The sequence below is a fragment of the Rhinolophus sinicus genome, chromosome 4, assembly GCF_057876585.1.
Source record: "Rhinolophus sinicus isolate RSI-liver-muscle chromosome 4, RSI-T2T, whole genome shotgun sequence".
Taxonomy (NCBI): domain Eukaryota; kingdom Metazoa; phylum Chordata; class Mammalia; order Chiroptera; family Rhinolophidae; genus Rhinolophus; species Rhinolophus sinicus.
Window position 1 is genome coordinate 32,497,792 of NC_142504.1, and position 19,963 is coordinate 32,517,754.

Genomic DNA, 19,963 nt, shown 5'->3' on the forward strand with positions numbered 1-19,963 from the left:
TGCCACTGCCCTACAGCAGCAACAAAACCACATACACCCAGTGGTTTTTGAGCATTTACTGTGGATCAGATTTAAAAAAAACAAAAAAACAAAAACCAAAAAACAAAAAAACACACACACGTTGTTTCATTTAATCATGATAATCGTGTGAAATAAAATGAAATTCTTGGAATAGCCTTCATTCCAATACCACCCACCTCCACCAACAAGCTTGAACCCTTAAATTGGCACATTACCATGTGTAAATATATTTCAGCATCCTTTGTTTAAGTTAAAAAGGTCTAAGGAATTTAGGGTTCCTCCGGTCCCTCAACAAATAATAGCCAGGGTTCTTTCCAGAAATGCAAGCAATCCATTAACAGGGAACTTGACGGGGTGACCCAGCACAAATCAGTTATCCTCTTTCTTTCCTTCTGTGGGTCTCGGATTACTTATGTGTGATGACATCAGATACTTGGATAAAGTTTTCTTTGACTTTCCCTGAACTGACTCTGGAGGTGAGAAGTGAAAAGGGAATCAGGAAACATAAGTCAACCATCCTCTCATAGTCTGGGAAAGGCAGAGATCTACAGGATAAACTCTGGGGCTGACAAGCTGCGACCAAGGTTCTTGGGGAGCGGGACGAGGGCGAGCCCAGCAGCGGAGATTCGGAGCTCGTCACCCGAACCCCGGAGCCGGTCCTCTCCCGAAGCCCAGAGCCGGGTTCACGCCCCGCCCCGCCGCACTCCCTGCGTCCGCGGCGAACTACATTTCCCAGAATGCCCCTTAACCCGCCTCGCACAGCGCCAGTCAGAGCCTGGGTGACGCCATCAGCCAGCGCGATGTTTAGACTCCACTGATGTCGTGGCGCTTTAGGGGAGGAAGTTGGTGTTTGGCCGGGCTCTGGTCCTGAAGACGCGGTCCGGGTGACCCTAGCCCCTTCCTACCCACCCCTCCGCCCGCCTTTTCCCTCCTTCCTCTGGCAGGATGAGGCGTGCAGGCCTGGGTAAGAAGAGGACTGAGGCTCGAAGTTCGGGGGCCCTGGAACCGGCCGTGTGGGGCGCGGGGACGGGGGAGGAAATCGGACCGGTCTTATGTCACTGGAATCTGGGCCAGAAAGCAGGATGTATGGAGGGGTCTTTGGAGGCGGTGCCAGGTGGAAGCACATCTTTTGTCCCAGATCCTAGGGTTGGTTCAGTCCCAAGTTTGGACGGTAGGTTTAGAGAGTAGTGGAGGAGTGAGGGTGCCAACTCAGCAGTCGAGTTTTTTAGAGTTATTGACTGAGCGTGATGATGGAAACTGCTAGTTTCCTGACGTCTGGCTTCAGTTTCTCCTTTGTTGTGAGTTTCTTCAGAAGCGAAAATTAAAGAGTGTTACATGCGAAGCACAGTAACTAATAATCATACTAGTCTGGTAACAGTGAGTTACATAGGTAAGCGTACGTGTCATTACTGTCAAAGGCCATGATATGTAACTGGGATCAGAGGCCATTTTACACAGAACATTTCTTATCTGAGCCTTGGTCCACTGTTAATGCAGTAGAATGTAATACTTGGTGACTTAGCATTTGTTCTTGACCTTTTGGCTTGGGAAGCAGGTTCACCAAGCAGCAGGAATAAGTTAGGCACAAGGAGTTTTAATGGGCCATTATAATGAGCTACTGAAACAGCATTTTCTGGTCCTGATATTCTCTATTAAGAGACGATTAAAAAAAGAAATAGGGCCCTGCTGAATCAGCATACAGTATACCTGAGAAAATATGTGAAATATTTGAAAAAAGATACTCTTTTTCAGTTATGATAAGATGGACAAAAAAAAAACACGTTTTCAAAAGTGTCAGGCATTTAAAGTTAGTAACTCTAGACTTGTATATCGAATGATAAATTGTAGTATGAGAAACAGGTTTTGAAAAATAGTTTTTATGAATACTTGGATCATACAAAGTTGTCCCGGTAAATTGCGGAGAAAAAATAACTAATTTGGAGCAAGTTGCGTTTTATATGCCTAAATGTTTTTCCTTTGTATCACTACTAATGACAACAACCACTTATTGTGTCATTGAGTAAGCGCTAGGTATATAGTTGTTTGTGGTCCTGTTTGTGCTCCCCAAAGCGTCCAATCTAGTTGGAGAGTAGGAACATGTGCAAAGAAAAAGTATATTACAGTGTTGTATACATCCAAGCACCAAGTAAGTTCTACAGATAGTGAATATCTAGGGATTTGTGGAGACATAGGAACTTAACTAGAACTCAAATAATGGACAGTGGGAGAGGTGAGTTCCAGTTGGAAGGATGACATACCCTCCCTCCAAAAGTTGCAGGACTAGAATTATGAATGATATGCCAAGGGGTTATGATCAATACAGTTTGATTGAAGTAAGAGGCATGGAACGAGAACCATCACACAGTGGAGATCTTTGAGTGCCAGGCCAAGGAGTTTGGATCTTATCAGTAGGCCCTTTGGCGCCTTTGAATATTTTGTGTAGCAGTGTACCATGATACATTTCAGGAAAGAGACTTGAGAAGTGGGGGTTCTTAGCCCTGATTGTACATTAGAGTCATTTGGAGAGCTTTTAAGGCATTGATACCTGAACCTCAGCTCAGACTAATTAAATTTGAATTTCTAGGTAGAGCCTTTTTCTTTTAAGCTGCCCTGTAGTTGAGAGGAAAGGTGATTACTTAGATGTCTGTTGTAATCATTTACATTGATGTGATGTGATGAGGGCTTTTTTTTTTTTTTTTTTTTTTATAAGTATCAATGTATATTGAAATGGAATTTTAAACCTGGGATAGAGAATCTGATAGATTTTCATGTGGAGAAGCTACCACACTTGACATGAATCTCTAAATGATTTGGCTCAGGTATTGATAAAAACTACCCAAAAGAAGTAAACTTTAGCTGGACAAATGGACAAAGGCTGAGAATGGTTAACTTTGGCACTCACTAGCTTTCTTACAACTTTTCATAGCAGTAATTCACACAAAAAGCACTAAGTTTGGAATAGCAACTCTTAGCATTTTATTTTTTTCTTTTTATATTGGGGGTGGGTGTGGGTGATAGTGTGAGGTAAGTGTAAAACTCTAATAGAAGAAATGTGCATTGAAATATTGCTGGGTGATAAAATGAGAATTTTGCTTTGGATAAGTGGAACAGAAGAACTCTAAAATTAAAATTAAAGAAGGCAAAAGAGAAAAACAAAGAAAATAAAGCAAATAGCTGTAAATTTAGCAGTGAATTCCTTGGTGGTTTTGAAATGAAGTGATTAAATTTAACCAGTCAGCATTATTTATTGGCAAATGTTATACATTCAGAATCTTCGTCTTGAAATAAGAAGACATTTTCCTCTTCTTAAGGATTTTGGTTCTTATTAGAGTTTTCACAGAGTATCATGATTGATGGAGAGAAAATGCATTTTTTTAAATGGTTATTTTAATTGGGGGAAAATATTATGCCTAGTCACTTAAGTTCTTAACTTTTATGATAGCACATTTAGAGAGCTTTATGGATAGTGGTCAGCAGTTGAGGGAAAATTTTGAGAATCCAACTCTTTCTCCTCTGGAACATGTTTAACATTTTGTTGTGGTTTTGTGGTGGTGGAGATTGTTTGAATGTCTGCTGCATATAAAGGACCCATTAGGTACAGGGGATATAGTGTTAATGAGACTGTCTCTGCCCTCAAAGAATCTTTTAATTGTGTTTTTGACAAAGGCTGGCATATTCAAAGTTGAATAACAGTGAATTCAGATTCTATTTTACTAGTGTTATTGACTGTCCTGTGTGTGCGTGCGTGCACACACACACACGCATTTGTGGAAGATATATAGCCATTCCACACACATTTGTGGAAGATATATAGTGAAACAAACTTAGTTTCTGCATTTGGAGTGTAGTTTGGAATGGAATATTAGTGTTATGTAAAGTCAGAGCTGTCAGAATTCAAAAGAGGGAGTTTTGCTTTTTAGAGAAAGAGATTTGTGTTGTGCCTTGAAAGAACTTTCTATCCACACCTTGACCATCCTTCAACTACCTGTGCTGACTGCTGCTTCCTGTCCTTCCATCTCTTACTGTCACTGCCACTCCATCTGCTTTTTGAGCATAAGAGACCTGTAGTACCTGTATCATCCCTTTTCCCCATATTCTCAGGCCTCTGTTGAAATTACTACAATCCCTGTCCAGTCTAGACCCTGCCATCTCTATCTTTAAGCACTCTTCTGGCAAGCAGTCTCAGCCTCCTGGGGTTCTGTCCTTCGGCAGCCCCAATGCTATAAAACTCCAACTCTTGAGCAGTCCAACCATCCAGCTTCTCATGGCCTAACTCAGGCTGATGAGCTCTTCTTTCACACAAAGGAGAGGATTGAAACCACTACTGTATATTGCCTCAGCCAGGATTGTTTCATCCCCCTACTAGCCGTCTGTAATCCTAGTCGGTTTCCTCCATTATTCTCTTTACTTTTTTCCCCAAATGATCTCGATTCTTCAGACTGCCTTTTCTGTTACTGAGAAAATTGATGGTATCGATTGTTTTTTTAAAAATGTGGTTAAAGAACATCTTCAACTGTGCTTTCTTCACTCAGTCCCCCCAACACAGTTATCTGCGTATTCACTGTCCAAGGTTCACTCTACCTGTTTGACGGCCGAGTACTATATAAGGCAGTAGCCAGGAATGTATTCCTGTATTCTCAGTGCTATTCACTAGAAGATACACTCCAAAAAGTAGCACCTAGAAAGAACAATGGATCTGACACATGGTAGTTTCTCAAATATTTGTTGAAGAGTGAATCCCTCTCTTAACTCTCAGCTAATATTCTTCATAAGTTATTCCCACTCTCTTCTATTTAAGAGAAAGAGATACCAGCAAAGGACCCTCCCTCTGCCGTGGGCTCCCTCGTGCTGTATTATCCTGTTTCTCTTTTTCTCTTCATAATCAGGCTTCTTCAATGGGGAGTCGATGTCACTACTTTTAGATCTTTCTCAAAATGTGTAATTCTGTGGAGCAGGACATGTGTCCCGAATATCCTTGTATATCAGTGTCTATTTTAATGTGTTGGGGGCAATCAATAAGCAATCAATAACTGTGTATTGCAGTGAATTGAATATTCTTTGCTTAAGAGAGGGCATTAGAATTGTTCTGATCTCTATTTGGTTATTTTTAAAATTCATTTGAAGTGTGAATATTATAGACATACGTGGTCTGCAACGCCCTCCAGGGGTCTTTTTCGGTTCTTTCCTATCAAGGTTTCAAAAGTGGCTTGTGTTTGCTACAACTATACCTGTGACTGATCCTTGCAGGTGAAGGAGTACCTCCTAGCCACTATGGCTATGCCAATAGTGGGTATAGTGCCTGTGAAGAAGAAAACGAGAGACTCACGGAAAGTCTGAGACACAAAGTAACTGCTATAAAGTCTGTAAGTATGTAATAGATACTATATACTTTTAAATTTGTATATTATATGCATGTGTATTATATTCTTATAAACTGTATACTTTTATTGGCATCGCACTAAGATATTCAGTTACCCAAATAGTGTAGTTCAGTGAGGTTCAAGTACACTCAACATTTAGACATCATTTGAATAGAAGGTTAGAAAACGTGGCCAATCAAAACATATGGTACATTTGTTGATTTTTTTTTTTTTTAACTTAAGCTCTTTTTTTTTTGTGGTTAAATCTAAAATTCTGTATGTTGTCTGTAGTAATGCCTCCAAGCACTCTGTCTTCCGCCCCCAAGCAGCTCTTCTCCTCACCTTTTCTTCTTCCAGTCTCCTAAGCTATAAATCTCAGTCTTTGTTGTTTCTACCTTTTACCTCACAGGAGTCACCGAGTCTTATGCTTCTTTTTACTATTTCTCTCTCTCTCTGCTTTTCTACTTCTAATGCTAGCCCCTGGTTTTCTATTGGGAAAGCCTCCTATCTGCTCCTAAGTGTTTGCATGTTCTGATCTGAGCTACATCCACTCAGCACAGTCATCTTTTTAGGGTATTTACTAAATTGCATCTTCCAATCTGAAAAGTCTTCAGTGTCCTCCCATGATGTAAGAAAGTTCACACCCTGTAGCTTGATCCAAGAGGTTCTTTAAAGATTCCCCACAGCTTTTCAGACCTTACCTCCTGCTCTTCCAGAGTGTGTATATGCTTTCTGCCAGAACAGCTAGAGTGCTGTCTGTGTCCTCTGCACTCGGTCACTTTCCCACTCCTGTATCTTTGATCATGCTGTCCTGCTTTAGGTGTCCTCTCCCTCCGTATATTGGCTGAAGTCCTGCCCATGGAAAAGGCTCCACTTCATTGCACCCCATCCTGCCTCCAGGCTTCACCTGATTTCCATATCAAAAGTAACTTTTTTCCTTACAAACATGAGACCGTTTGTGCCATTGTGCCACTTATTACATAGTGATCTGCATTGGATTTAGTTGTACGTAAAAGAAATTTATCAGAACGTAGGGTTTTCTGTTGTACTCATTTTTATATTCAACACAGCACTGAGTGTAATTCCTTATCAGTTGTATTGAGTTGCTATGTATGAAATAAAGGAATAAAAGAGACGGTTTTAACAGTGCGTGATTGATTCTTCATCACAATCCACATGCTATACACTTAGAGAGTATTAAGTAGAAGCTCATGTTGACAGAATTTAATTGGTATTTCACTAGTCTTGGAAAATAGAATTGTATTCAGCCTAGAGACTATTATATTCGGAAATGAGTATTGTTTTCAAAGCTATATTAAATCAAAAGGAGTTGATCCATGTACTAAGCAATATTGTATAATGTTATTTATTTAGAAGTTACAACATTTAGAGGAAATTAAGAATTAAATGACTTTTTAAAAACTCCAATGTTGATAAGCTTTTTTTCGTATAGAAATTTCTTTCCTTGGCATGAATGAAAGTTGTAGACAGTAGTTAGGTGATTTGGGCTATCTAGCTTGATAGTTGATTTATTATCTCTGTTAAATTTGGGGGGAAAGCTCATACTGTGATCAGTAGACTTCTAGTATGGTTTTGTGTCAATAATATCCCTATATGTTTTCACACAAAAGAAGCTGAGAATAATATTTGCAGTGGTTAGCCAAGATTTTTAGTAGTTGATTGTATTTATTCAAATGTCTTAGAAGTAAAGCCTTTGATGAATTTGTCATATAAAGTATTAGGTAGGCTTTGGTTTGAATAGCAGCCATAATCATGTGTAGTATTTCTTCTGGCTCAACCTCTTTTCTGCATAGCTTTAGAATGTGGATAACACTAATTTATAATTTTTTTCCAATTTATTATCATATTTTAAAGAAAAAAATACCTTAGAATTGAAATAAATCAGTTTAGACATATATTCAAAGTAATGTCACATTTTATTAGGAGAATATTAAATACTTTTATCTGTATTTGAATTGATAATACGGGTACTTGTATACACCTTTTAAAACATAAAGAAGGAAATATAGAGATAAATTCTGTTGTATGAATAATATAAAGTGAGAAAAAAGCATGCAAGGATAAGAGAATGTATCCAAATTGAATATTAAGAATTGAATGTTAAGATGAAATCAAAATGAAGAGCAGAGAAACAATATCCTTGTGGAAAGGAGTAGAAATTCTAAATTATATTCCATTAATTTCAGTGGAAATGTATCAGAAGATGAGAGTATATTTTATATTTCTAGAATACAGTTTTCTTTGAGGAAATCTATATGTTTAAAATGGCATTATTTTTGCTTTGTAATATGAGTACTAATGTATTTGCTTTCTTCTTTATAGCTTTCCATTGAGATAGGCCATGAAGTTAAAACTCAAAATAAATTATTAGCTGAAATGGTAAGAAGAATTTTAATTTTGGGAAATTTGATCTAACATTCTCAAATTTAGTCTGTTAATCAGGAATAATATCGTTTTAAGTTTTATCCATTTTGAAATAGAGCTAGAGATCATAAGTCCTGGATTCCCATCTATTTATATCTAATTGGTTTGGAATAACTACAAGGTTTATTTTTACCATATTTTTACATTTTTCATCTTGCCTAACACATATAAGTAGGAGGAGGAGGTGGAAGCCAAAGCATCTTTAATCCTGTGTTTAGAAACACTGTTAAAGACTCAGGACAACTGTCTATTTTGAGTGTTCTCAGAGATTTCAATGGCTATAGATTACCAAAAAGCACTTTACATCCAATCAGCCAAATGTCTTGCACTTAATGTAAGCTGATTTCTTTTGCTTGATGTCCTAAGCATCACTTGTGAACAAATCAATAAGATTTGAGCATAGTAACATCCCAGAGTCTTTTATCTCTAGTCCAAACAATCTCAAGCAACATAGACCTTTTCTTGTTAGAGCCTCTCTCTATCCTGTAGTATTTATTTTAGATTTCAAACTTCTCCAGACCTTCCCCGTTTCTCCACATGCTTTTAAAATTATACTCTTCAAAAATGAATGAATACAACATTGAAAGCAGTATCCTATGAAGGCTGTGCGTTAGACTCACCTGGGGAACTTTATGAAAATATTTACGCCTGATTCTCACTCTAAATACACTGATTCAGAATTTCAGGGCAGGGACCTAGGTATATGTGTTTTTTGAAAAAAGCATCCCAGATGATTCTGATGCATAACCTGATGAAGAACTGTAGGTAAGTAAAGTGCCTGAGCTACAGAGAGCCTGAGCTATAGCCGTCGTCATGACAGCCTTTCCATCTCAGGGCACCGAGAGTGCTAGGAAAGTGCAGTTTGCTAATCCATACCTAGTCCTCTCATCGTAAGGACTTTTCCAGCTGTGTTTCAATATGGCCATTTTCCCTATCCATATTTTTGTCTCTGCTACATTTTACCATTTCTACTTGATGTTCTCTTAAGTTTTAATAGACTTTACTGTTCTTTAAAGTCAGCTATCTAAATTAAAGGGTCTTAAAATTAAAGGTACATTGGACTGCTAACCATAGAAATTTTGAATTGCTGTATGAGGAAGCAACCAACCATTTGACTTGGGAGAGCGTGCCCCAACAAAAAGTGGGGAAAAACCTGTGTGGTAGTAGACAACCTACTTACCTTTATTGTTAATGTTTTTTAATCCACATAATTGGAATAGGACCTAAATAGTTTGGGATTTTGAATCACTCTGGGGCTGAAAGAAATGTGTATTGGATAATGAAAGAGCTTTTTATTCACTGAGAGAATTATTCTACTTTGCGTGGAGTAATCAGGCTGATTACCCAAGTTATAAACAGGCTCCTAAGTTGATTAAGTATTGAAAATGTCATTTAAAATGTATTCTACTAGCAATATATTCACTTACTTAAATGTGCATATGTAGAGTATTAGAATCTAAGTATTATGGTTTTTTTAATTTTTTTTCTAGGATTCACAGTTTGATTCTACAACTGGATTTCTAGGTAGAACTATGGAAAAACTGAAGATTTTATCTAGAGGGAGCCAAACAAAGCTGCTGTGCTATATGATGCTGTTTTCATTCTTTGTCTTTTTTGTGATTTATTGGATTATTAAACTGAGGTAATGCAAGTTAAGTGTGAGTTTGGAGTTTGTCCCAACTTAAATAGCTTGGAGAACCACTTTGATAAAAAATCAGCATCAAAACATTCCTAATTTTCAAACACTATGGCTTTTTCCATTGAAGATTACTGGATTTTACTTGTTTTATAAATCACATTAGATAATACAGTGCTCTTTGAATACTGTTTCTTAATGATTCATTTTTGCCCCTATTTTCAGGGGTATTAAGATGACCTAAAGTCAGTCTGGCCCTAACCATTGTTTTCATGTTGTTTGGTGTCAGATTAAACAGCAGTATAATATTCCGTTGTTAGCATAAATGTAGGTTTATGTTCCATATAAATAAACTTTGTGGGAGAATAACAATGCCTGGAGAGCCTGACGCTGAGCTCTTGAGCTAGTGAACAAGTTTGTGATGGAATGGTAAATGTATTTTTTTGAGTTGCCATCAACCCTAATGATGTATTCCCCTTTCCTCTTTTATTTGGTTAAAACTGTAGGCAGATCTTTTTACGTACAATTTTTCTAATAATTTTTGATGATATGACACCCCTATCCCCTTTGCCCAAGGACCTCATTCTTTACTAAAGCTTGTGATTATATTTTGGCATATTTCTAGTAGAGTGCCAAACAAATGTGTACCAGTCTAATTGTTGTTATATTGATTTTGTACATACCATTGACTTGGCTTATAATAGTTCTATGATTTTAGCTACTTAGATAGGCCATTTGGTTATCATTTGTGACAGAATAATGTGAAGCTAAAGTAATTGCTAAGCTCCAAATGGAAATAAAATATTCAAGAAAATTAATTGCCTCTACTTTATTATATGCTCAGAATAGATAATTGAAAGCACTCAGCATTGAACTTGGGGTTAAGAGTATTGTTGCTTTTATCCATTATATTTGTTTGTAAAAAGCAAAACAAAGGTGGACTTGAGTAGAAATATTGAAATTTTCTTAAATACTCTGTTACCAACATTTTGGAATTTATCCTTTTATGGGTTCGAAAAATAAATTTTTAATGAAATGAATTAATCGACTTTGTTGCATCTTTATTCAGGTCTCTTATTTTTTTACTTAGAACCTGAGAAATGGTCCTAAAAACTCAGATTCTGAACAAAATTTGGAAAAGTTGATACATTATTTCAGAATTTAATTCAAACAAATGAGAAATCATAACTGCAGTTTCAAAAATCTTTAATTTTTAAGATATTTTTAGTTATAAATCTTTTATCTTTGATTTTGCTTAGTGTACAATCCTTTTTGCTTATCCCCAATTACCTATCAATTCAGATCCTATCTTTCTGGCTAGATTTGTCATTTGGGCCTCTACTGACAGGTAAAATCACTAGAACTGAGAGTGACTTAGCATTAAGAGATGGGCCTGAGGTCTGATGAGTAGGACACTGGTTTGAGTTAGATGACCTGGGTTCAAATCTCCATTCCTTCACTTGCTCAGTGTTTTGGGGCCTGTTTCTTCATTTAAATCACCTATTTCATAGAAGTGTTGTGAAACGTAGATAATATATTGGAAAGTACCTGATACATGGTAATCACTCTATGTTAGTTCTCCCTATCCTTAACAGAAACATCAAAAAAGGGAGTTATTTTAAGGGCAAGACAATGAGTTGGTTTCAGGCTTTTAGCTGATGTGACCTCCAAGTGGAAATTTCTGTCAGACAATTAGAGATTGATTCGTTTTTTCAAGAATTATTTACGTACACTGTGCCAATTATGTGACATGAGAGCTCAGGGAAGACTCAGACATCCTTTCAGTAAGAAAATTGCAGTATTAAAACTGCAAAAAGAAAAGAACAGAAGGCCAAAGAGAAAGAACTGGAAACAGAAGAGAATCAACAAGAAATAGATGAGATCAAAGCCTTAGGAAAACCAATGACCGCAAGAGAAGGATGGATTTCAAGATTAACTTTGGCTACTATATGAAATTACTTGGTAATGTAAACACTATTTAAACGTTGGATGTTATCAAGGAGGTGGGGATTTCATGACAACGGGTTTGGAGTTATGTAAGATACTCATCATTGCATTGTCCAACATTTCTTATTTTACAATTATTTTTATAGAACAGTTCCCTAACCAGCATTTCATATCACCCCCCTCATCACTTCCTTTGCTGAGATTCCTGGCAGGTAGGCAACTGCTCCGGCAGGGCCTGTCCCTGCCCTATCAGTATCCTTCTGTTTGGGGAGCCCCTAGGAAAAAGTACTCCCATAAATAAAATGTTGGGGAAACATCAAATGTGGAAAAGATCTAATCCTTTATAATTCTTTATAAGCTAATTGTTAACTCTGAAAAGGAAACTATTGCTAGGTGTATGGGAAGTTGTTTATAATAATTGAACAGGCAAAATATTTATAGTTTTTATTCAAACAGCATAAGACTTGCAGATGTTTAGATGGTAGGGACACACTATAGATTCTATATTTTAAATAGTAAAGCAGATTTAGAAAGCAATTTTTAAAATTCCTAAATGTCCACATTATTCTGCAAAATAGTCCATTTCAGTAGGAGTTGGTCCTTGGAAGCGTGCCAATGCATTTTCAAATAATAAAAACTAACTTATCTGCACCATCCCCTACAGATAATCAGACATAGGTTTCTACAATGAAGAAAGGGACAATTATACATGCTATTGTTATCATTTAAATTAGCATGCAAATTAATTCTTTGATACTGCTTGAGCAAGGCAGTTAAATCTAAAACAAATATGCAACATTTTAAGCATCTGAATGCTGGAGCGGAAAATCCTGGCATCTGCACCCATAGAAAGCTTCTGGTTCTGTAAAATAAACTAGTTTTCCTAATTTTTCAGTGGTCTTAAACTTCAAATGATGTGTGTTGAATATGCTTCCTTGTAGAGAAAGTGGAAAAAGTGCTTGATAATTTGGGTTCACTTGGTCAGCAAATAACTTCATCAGGCCATACTGAAGAATAAATTGAGTAAATATTTACTAGAAAGCAGATACATGATAGCTAAGACTGAAAACTGAAGTCACACTGCCTGAGCATAAATTTTGGCCCCACTACTCACATTACAGTTTTGGGCTGATGACCCCTCCACCTCAATAACTCTTTTGTACAACAGGAATAAAAATTGTATATAGATAGCAGTAATTCACTCGGAGGATTCTTGTGATCATTACATTATGTTGCTTGTAAAGAACTTAGAATGGGTTGCTGGTACTCAATGTTACTGCCTTCAAGGTAGTTGTTCACAGGTGTCTTCTCAAACTTTGCAAATTTTATTTTTTAAAAATATAAACTACAAAACTCATAAAACAACAGCATTCTAATATTCAAATTTAAAGGCTACTATGATTTTAATATATTTGCTTAAGTTCTTTGTACCTTCATGTGTCTTAGAGTAAATCACCAGGAAGTTCTCATGTAATAAGGTTTAATGTAAGTTAAATATTCGTATGTGAGTGAGAAAGTGAAAAGGAAATATATATATATATATATATATATATATATATATATATATATACACACACACACACACACACACACACATATGGTGGCAGAGAGTGAGTGTGTGTGTGAGAGAGAGAGAAAGGAAAACTTTAGTCATATATATATATATATATATATATATATATATATATATATATATTTATATTCTTCACCCTAAATTATATTAAACTTTTTTGAAGGATGTAGGCATTCTAAGGACAGGTAGTATAAAAATTTTATATGTTAAGTAGTTTGCTTTTTAATTGTGTGCAAGTGTTTTATTCAGTATATAGTTTTTTGCTTTTTTGTTCCTAGTCATGAAATGATGTAGGTTTTCAGGAAATTTAATTTCCAATTAAACAATTCCTACTGGTACTCTTCTATGCCAAGTAAATTCAAAATGGGTTATCTTTTCATATAACCATGAATATTTACTCATGACTTAAATTTTTGTTCTAGACTTACAAGAGCTGTTTAAATATATTCCCCTTGGAGCTGTACCATCTGGTATTTTTTCCTTACCAATGAGGAAATTTTTAGAAACTTACATTTTCAAAAAATATCAGTATGGTGTCTAATGACCACACATCCTCTATACTCAGTTTTTCTATATTTTAGAGAAATGAATTCCTACTAACAAAAGACCATGAAAATTATTCATAGAAAAGAAAATTTTAATTACCAACAATAAAATACCTTTGTTTAATTCATTTGGGAATGAAATATTTGATGCCTATCAATATAGGACCTTACGTTAAACACCTGTGCTTTCCCCCGGATCACTTGGCACAACAGCAGATCCCAAGAAGTGATTGGTGAATAAATTAATGTTTCCTACTAGAGAACACATTTTTTTTTTTTTATAATCTTTCACTAAAATTTCAGTGCTGAGACCATAGAAGGCCTTTAAAAAATGTGTGGCTTGATTAATAATATATGAAGTTCAGTTGCTAGCTGAGCTTCTTTGAGTATTGGAGGCACAATACTATAGCCATTAGGTTAATCAGGGGCCAAAAATTGTTGCTAATTTAAAATTCTTATTATAGTTTTCCCTTTTATAAAGCTAAGGGAGGGTGGGTTAAAACTGAATGCTCTGCCTACAGGGTTAAGAATGGATGCCACTTAATCAGGCACAAGTGGCAGAAGAGCTGAGGAAATCTGCTTAATATTCCTCTTCTTCCATCACCATTCAGATTTCAAAACATAAGAGGTTTATCAGCATCTCTGACCCAAGGTGATCAGGTAAGGAGGGCATTCCTTTCCAAAAAACCTAGGTTTTTTGAAAGAATTTTTTTTTCCTGTTTCTGTTTCTAAGTAATTAGACTTGACTTCTGTCCTTACCCAAAAAGTCAGCATTTCACTCAAAGCCCTACAACAAAATGTGTAACCCACTTAGTCAGCGATGTAAGCTCTTCATTTACTGCGGAGTTTCATTGGCACATAGATGAAGGGCTTATTCAGGTCAGAGAGTGGGGTATTACATCACTGGTGTAGGCAGTTAGGAACATCCAGTCAACCTAGGGTTAATGGGTTGTCCACATTCTGCTGCCACTGACGATATAGAATAGAAGCTGTGTAGATATAGATATATCGGTAAAGATATAGAGGTTTTACTTTGTACCTTTCAGAACAGGCAGTACATTCTCATTTATGAAAGACAAGTGATAAATATTAACTTAGAAACTCAGCTCCTTAAGTCTACCATGGGTTTTCAGAGCTAAAAATTTCTAGTGTGTTCACAGGATTACAGAATTTTGAACTGGAAATAAGACACTAATTCCAAATATTGTTTCAGAAAGGCAAGTTCCTGGTCTGCATATCTTCCCAGGTAACATTGAGAGATGAGTGAAGACTAATGAAATCAAGAAAGAACGCGTAAGTAAAGTAACAAGGTCAAACAGATTTGTCTTTCTGGTCTGGCTACCTTCATTTGTCATTATCAACTTTCTAATCATTAACTTTAGCTGAGGAAATAGCAAAAGAAGGCTGGTTTTGGGGGAACAGAAAAAAGGTAAAACATTTAGATTTCCACATCACAGGAGGATCACTGGGGTCCACTGCCAGCTGCACAACCATTACCTAAGACGTTCTAGGTTCTGGGTATATAGGAAGGAATGAAAGAACGCAAAATCTCCTGGTGGCAGCATTTGAACAAGCTATCTAGAATGCAGCACAAAGAGAGCATGAATAGAAAACTGAAAGTGAAATGAAAATATCTAAAATGAGGACTCCAACATATATCTAATATTCCCAAAGAAAAATTGGAAGAAAATGGAAATGAGGCAAGTTTTGAAAAGAGAATGGATGAAAATTCTCCAGAACTGAAAAAATACATGAGTTATTTGATTGATGTGAAACACTATAATGCAATCAGAGTTATAAAGAAAAAAAAGACGCCCCACAACTAGCTGCAACATATTAAAAGTGCAAAAACATCAAAGATGGAGGTCTTAAAAGTATTTCTTCAGTAAGAGGAAAACTGAGAGTAGAAGGAAGAAGATGAACATAAGAGCAACACTTTTAAGGGAAAAAAGTACCTAATTTATCTGTCCATATTCTTGCAAATGTAAACTGTTCCTTGCCTTATTCTCAGAGTTTACAGACCAAGAAAAATGGGGGGTCGGGGGGAGGTAGCAATGGCTTGTGAAATGAAACTACTCCGACCTATGGAACTCCATAATGGAGCCCAAAGTAGCACCACATCAAACACACCGAGGTAAGAACTAATAGGAACACAGGTCTGAGAGGAACTGAGCTTAAATGTATGCCCCAAACTCATGTAATTACGTCACACCTATTATTACATGAGGAGATAGTATGACAGTATGACCGCCAGTGCCCTGCCCCGCTTCAAACCTTGTATCCACTAGTACAAGGAATAAAATCCTTAAAAACAGTAATAAACACAGCTGGAAAGTCAAATCTGGGAAAACATAAAGGATTATGGTAGATTAAGACATTTCACTCACTTGTAACTTCAGAAGCTGCACCACCAGTTTCACTGATGCCCAGGCAAGTGAAGTCTCCAGCACAGATGGAACAAGATCTTGCTGTGTAGGTTCCACACTCCCACACCTGAAGTTGAGAGGCCAAAGGAACACAGAATTAAGACGTGCCAAAGGGACAGAATTATTGGCAAAGTGATTGATCACCCCCATGAAAATCGGGGCTGTTTGTTGTGTGCCCTGGTCTATTCACAGTGCCCATGTGCTCGATAAAGATTTACCGAGTTAATGAATGAAAGTAATCAGAAACAAAGGAAAATATAACTTTAATAGGTAGTTTAAATTACTCTGAAATACATCATACTCTGCCAAGATAAATTTTTAAAAAAACCTAAACAGAATCTAGCTACTGATTCTCTGTGCAATCATATTTGAAAGAGGACATAGTTATGGACATTAAGAGAGAATGTTAAATCTAAGTTCACAAATTTACGACCTAATCTTAAGGAAAATTTCCACCATTTTCAGACAATAAAAGCATATTCTTAAATAAAATATTTATAAAGCATCTTTCAATTGGTTGCATGTCCTTGCTATTGCACTGAAAAGTGGCACAGTTAGGCTTGGGTGGTGGACATTGCTTATTTGTATGTACCCGGCACCCAAGCAACTCTACCTATTACAGGCCATTCTCTGATTGTATGAGTGTTTCTTCCCACCCCAGAAGCCTACAGGGCTGGAGACGCTCTCTTCCTGCCGTTGTGGTACCCTGGTTGTCGTCTCAGAATCCAGGCTTGACCAATTGGGTACGTCCAACCAGGATGTCAAAAGATGAAGGAAACTGAGAAATCATGAATGGCATAAGCCACAGAACCAATTGTTCAACAAAGATAAACATGGAGCCTGTGGCAGCAGCTTAAGTGTCCCATATGAATAGTCTGGCAGAGACAATAAAACCATAGCCTGGATGCCACTAGTGGCAATGCCAGTGGCAACCAACTCAGAGGGCTCATGAGTTATAACTGGCTGTGCCTCTTGCTCCAAGGCTAGCCTTCATTTTCCATACTCATTTTCTGTTCTCGAGTCCCTCACTTCCAGAATCATTATGTAGACAACTTTCGAATACAGTCATTTTTCCCTTCAAGTGAGCGAAAGCCACTTTCTTAACATAAAACTCTGACTGACAGACCTTGCCACTCGTGGTGCAAGTTCATATATTAAAGTAATTTTAATATTCCTAAGAGAAAACACACAAGATAGGCATATAGTCTCTTACATTACATATTTGTCACTTTAATCTGGAGCAAAAAAGAAGTTGTGAATTGTGGGGTGAATTGACTAATGTGTTAAGAAGTATTTCTAACTTGACTTGGTGCTACATAACCCACCATCTATGTAGACAGCGCTGTGTGTGGACCATAACAGCAGCAGATAACTCCATACTCAGCTCAAAATCTGACTGGCTGGCTTGTACACTTTGTCTTTCAGGTAATACATCCTTACTACAAAGGCATGTTTCATTTTTAACTAGGTAGCTTACTTCTTGGGAGTATTATGTTGATGATTTTTTTCAGTCTATACACTGATGTTACTTTCCTGTGAGTCATAAGCAGCAGCTGATTAGGGACATGCTGATGCTAATTCATCATTTGAACATCCTTTTGAGTCATACATAAACATAAAACAGACTAACTTGTCGATGCTAACATCATCTAAAAGGCTTCATCCCATCATCATAATTCTAGAAGAAGAAAACTGGATGCTATTCCAAATGGTCTTTTGTTGAAGGAGAGGGGGAAAAAAAGAAACTAGTATTACATACATATGGGTATACATTCTATCACATAAAAATCTTCTGATTCTACATACACTACAATTGCATTTTAATTTCCTTTCACTCACTAATTCAGGGACATCTTCATGTCAAAAGAAATTTAAACTTTAATAATGAAAAAAGAATAAAAGCATTCCCAATCTTAAATGGAAGGAATGAAATAAATGTTTATTTTTCCAAAGGGCCCAAATGTAAAAATATTGATTGTGATTCCTACTGGCAACACAGTGGGATTTTTGTCACACAGAAGACTTTTTGTTCTACAAACTGTTAGGTCCAATTTTTTATTTCTAAGGGGAGGGAACATGGGAAGGTGCTACCCCTTAATAATCTCCTACAAGCCTGGATATTGTAAAATGACTTTACCTCTGTGTTGCTTTTTTTTTTTAAGAAAAAGAAATGCCTTATTTTCAGTGGATTCTCAGTCCATCTTTATGAATTTGTGATTCTAGGTACTAACAGAGAAGGGAATATGTTATTTTTTTTTTAATTAAGGAAGGATAAATTGTTCACTGGCGCCAATACTCAATCCAAACAAAAAATGGACTCTCTACTTTGACTTAACCCTAACTGCCTTCAGCAGTTATTAACATCTGAACAATTCCTATCCAGTAACTGTCCTTATGTACTTATTTACAACTATTTTATGTACATATGTGTAATTATTTAACAATCACCACTTAACTAAATAATAATTGGCACACAGAAATAACTGGTAAAGATCTGTTTAGGAGACAGGGGAAATACAACTTTTATCAAAATGTTATAAATGGCTACATGAATGTTTGCAAGTCCAGTGGTAGTCCAGTGAAGCTCATTATCTGAATAAATTGCTTTTTAAAAGTTGAGAACTATAAAATCTATGAGAGATTGATGTAACTTCTTGACTCATATAATATGTCTAGTAAGTACAATATCAACATTTAAAAATTCTTAAGTCTAAAACCACATAGACAGCATAAAAGATGTATGATTAAGAAAAATTAAAGCCACAATAAATTTCTATTCCACAAGAATTAGTTTATTTTAAATTATTATGTCTGACACCGATGTGCTTCTAGTATCACAAGAAACAGTAAAATAATTTTTTTAAAAACTAATGGTCATGAAAGAGATTTTAGGGGAAATGTGATCCAAATCCCCATTTTTAAAAATGGTAAAACTAAGAGCTCATCATCACATGAATTGAAAGAACACAGAGGTAGGCAGTGCTAAAGTTGAAACTAGGGTTTTTTTTGTGCTTTTTTTTTTCAGGAAAGCACAGGTTGTTTATTGAAACAAAAGTATACAAGTACACACTTGAGAGAGAAGTACGGGTGAACTCAGAGAGCCAGGAGCTCTAAGGAAGTCCTAACCAGGGGTATTTCTCTCTCTTGGGGTGGGAATTGGTGACTTCCCATTGACATTGCTCCTCAGTTTTTCCCCAGTAGATGGGATCCTCACATTCCCTCTTTTTCTTCCTTATTTGGCTCCTCCATCATACGTCTGTCATGGCATCAGATGTATGATGGGAGTTGTAATAACCACAATGTAAGTAAGATTATCAAGTGCTTTTGTCCACATCATGACCTAGACTCCACCTCAACCATATTTGCTGCTCGATCACGTTTGTCATGTGAATGTTCCTCAAAGGAAATATACTTAACAGCAAGTTTGTTTCTTTTAAAGTATCTGAATATATACATCAGGCAAGAAAGGTTTGGTTATGCTACTGGAACAAACCACAGAAAATTCTCAGTGGTTTAAAATGCAAAAGCGTATTTTTCACGCTGTTGCTGCATGCTCAGTATGGGTTGGTTAGGGCGCCTGGCTCTGTATTATCCTCAGTGCTCGCACTGATGGAGGTCCCGTATCAGGGCTTATGATCACTGAACGAAGAAAAATGAATGCTGCAAACAGCACTTTATGCTTGTGTCCAAAAGGGACATGTGGCGCTCCTTTCATATTTCACTGCCAAAGTCCATTTCATGGCCACCCAAACTCAAGAAGGCAATAAGGAAAATCTACCCATGTGCCTAGATAAAAAGAAATATTTGGTGGACAAGCATTTTTTGTTATGTTATTTATATAAAACAGCTATTCCTTTGAGCTTCGCAGGGAAAATATTCACTTCATTATACATTCACTGAATAATGAATATTCATAAATCTGTGAAAATGCTACGAGAAGACAGAGGGCTAATGAAATTTGATATCTGATTATATTTACCTGCTTCGTGAAATATATTATATTACTAAAC

General features: G+C 36.5%; 1 protein-coding gene across 1 annotated transcript; it reads left to right on the top strand.

Annotated features, from left to right (window-relative positions):
• The first annotated feature begins 808 nt into the window (after positions 1-808).
• BET1 (Bet1 golgi vesicular membrane trafficking protein) lies at positions 809-10,502 on the top strand. The gene is made up of 4 exons (XM_019729716.3): positions 809-985; positions 5,269-5,384; positions 7,725-7,781; positions 9,317-10,502. Exons 1-4 carry the CDS (start codon positions 967-969, stop codon positions 9,470-9,472), a joined length of 348 nt encoding a protein of 115 aa, XP_019585275.1. The 5' UTR covers positions 809-966; the 3' UTR covers positions 9,473-10,502.
• Positions 10,503-19,963: the final 9,461 nt, after the last annotated feature.

Excerpts from the sequence above, each read along its gene's own strand:
- BET1 (XM_019729716.3), top strand. Across the intron at positions 5,385-7,724 it reads AAGTAACTGCTATAAAGTCT|CTTTCCATTGAGATAGGCCA; the intron begins GTAAGTATGTAA and ends TCTTCTTTATAG. Across the intron at positions 7,782-9,316 it reads ATAAATTATTAGCTGAAATG|GATTCACAGTTTGATTCTAC; the intron begins GTAAGAAGAATT and ends TTTTTTTTCTAG.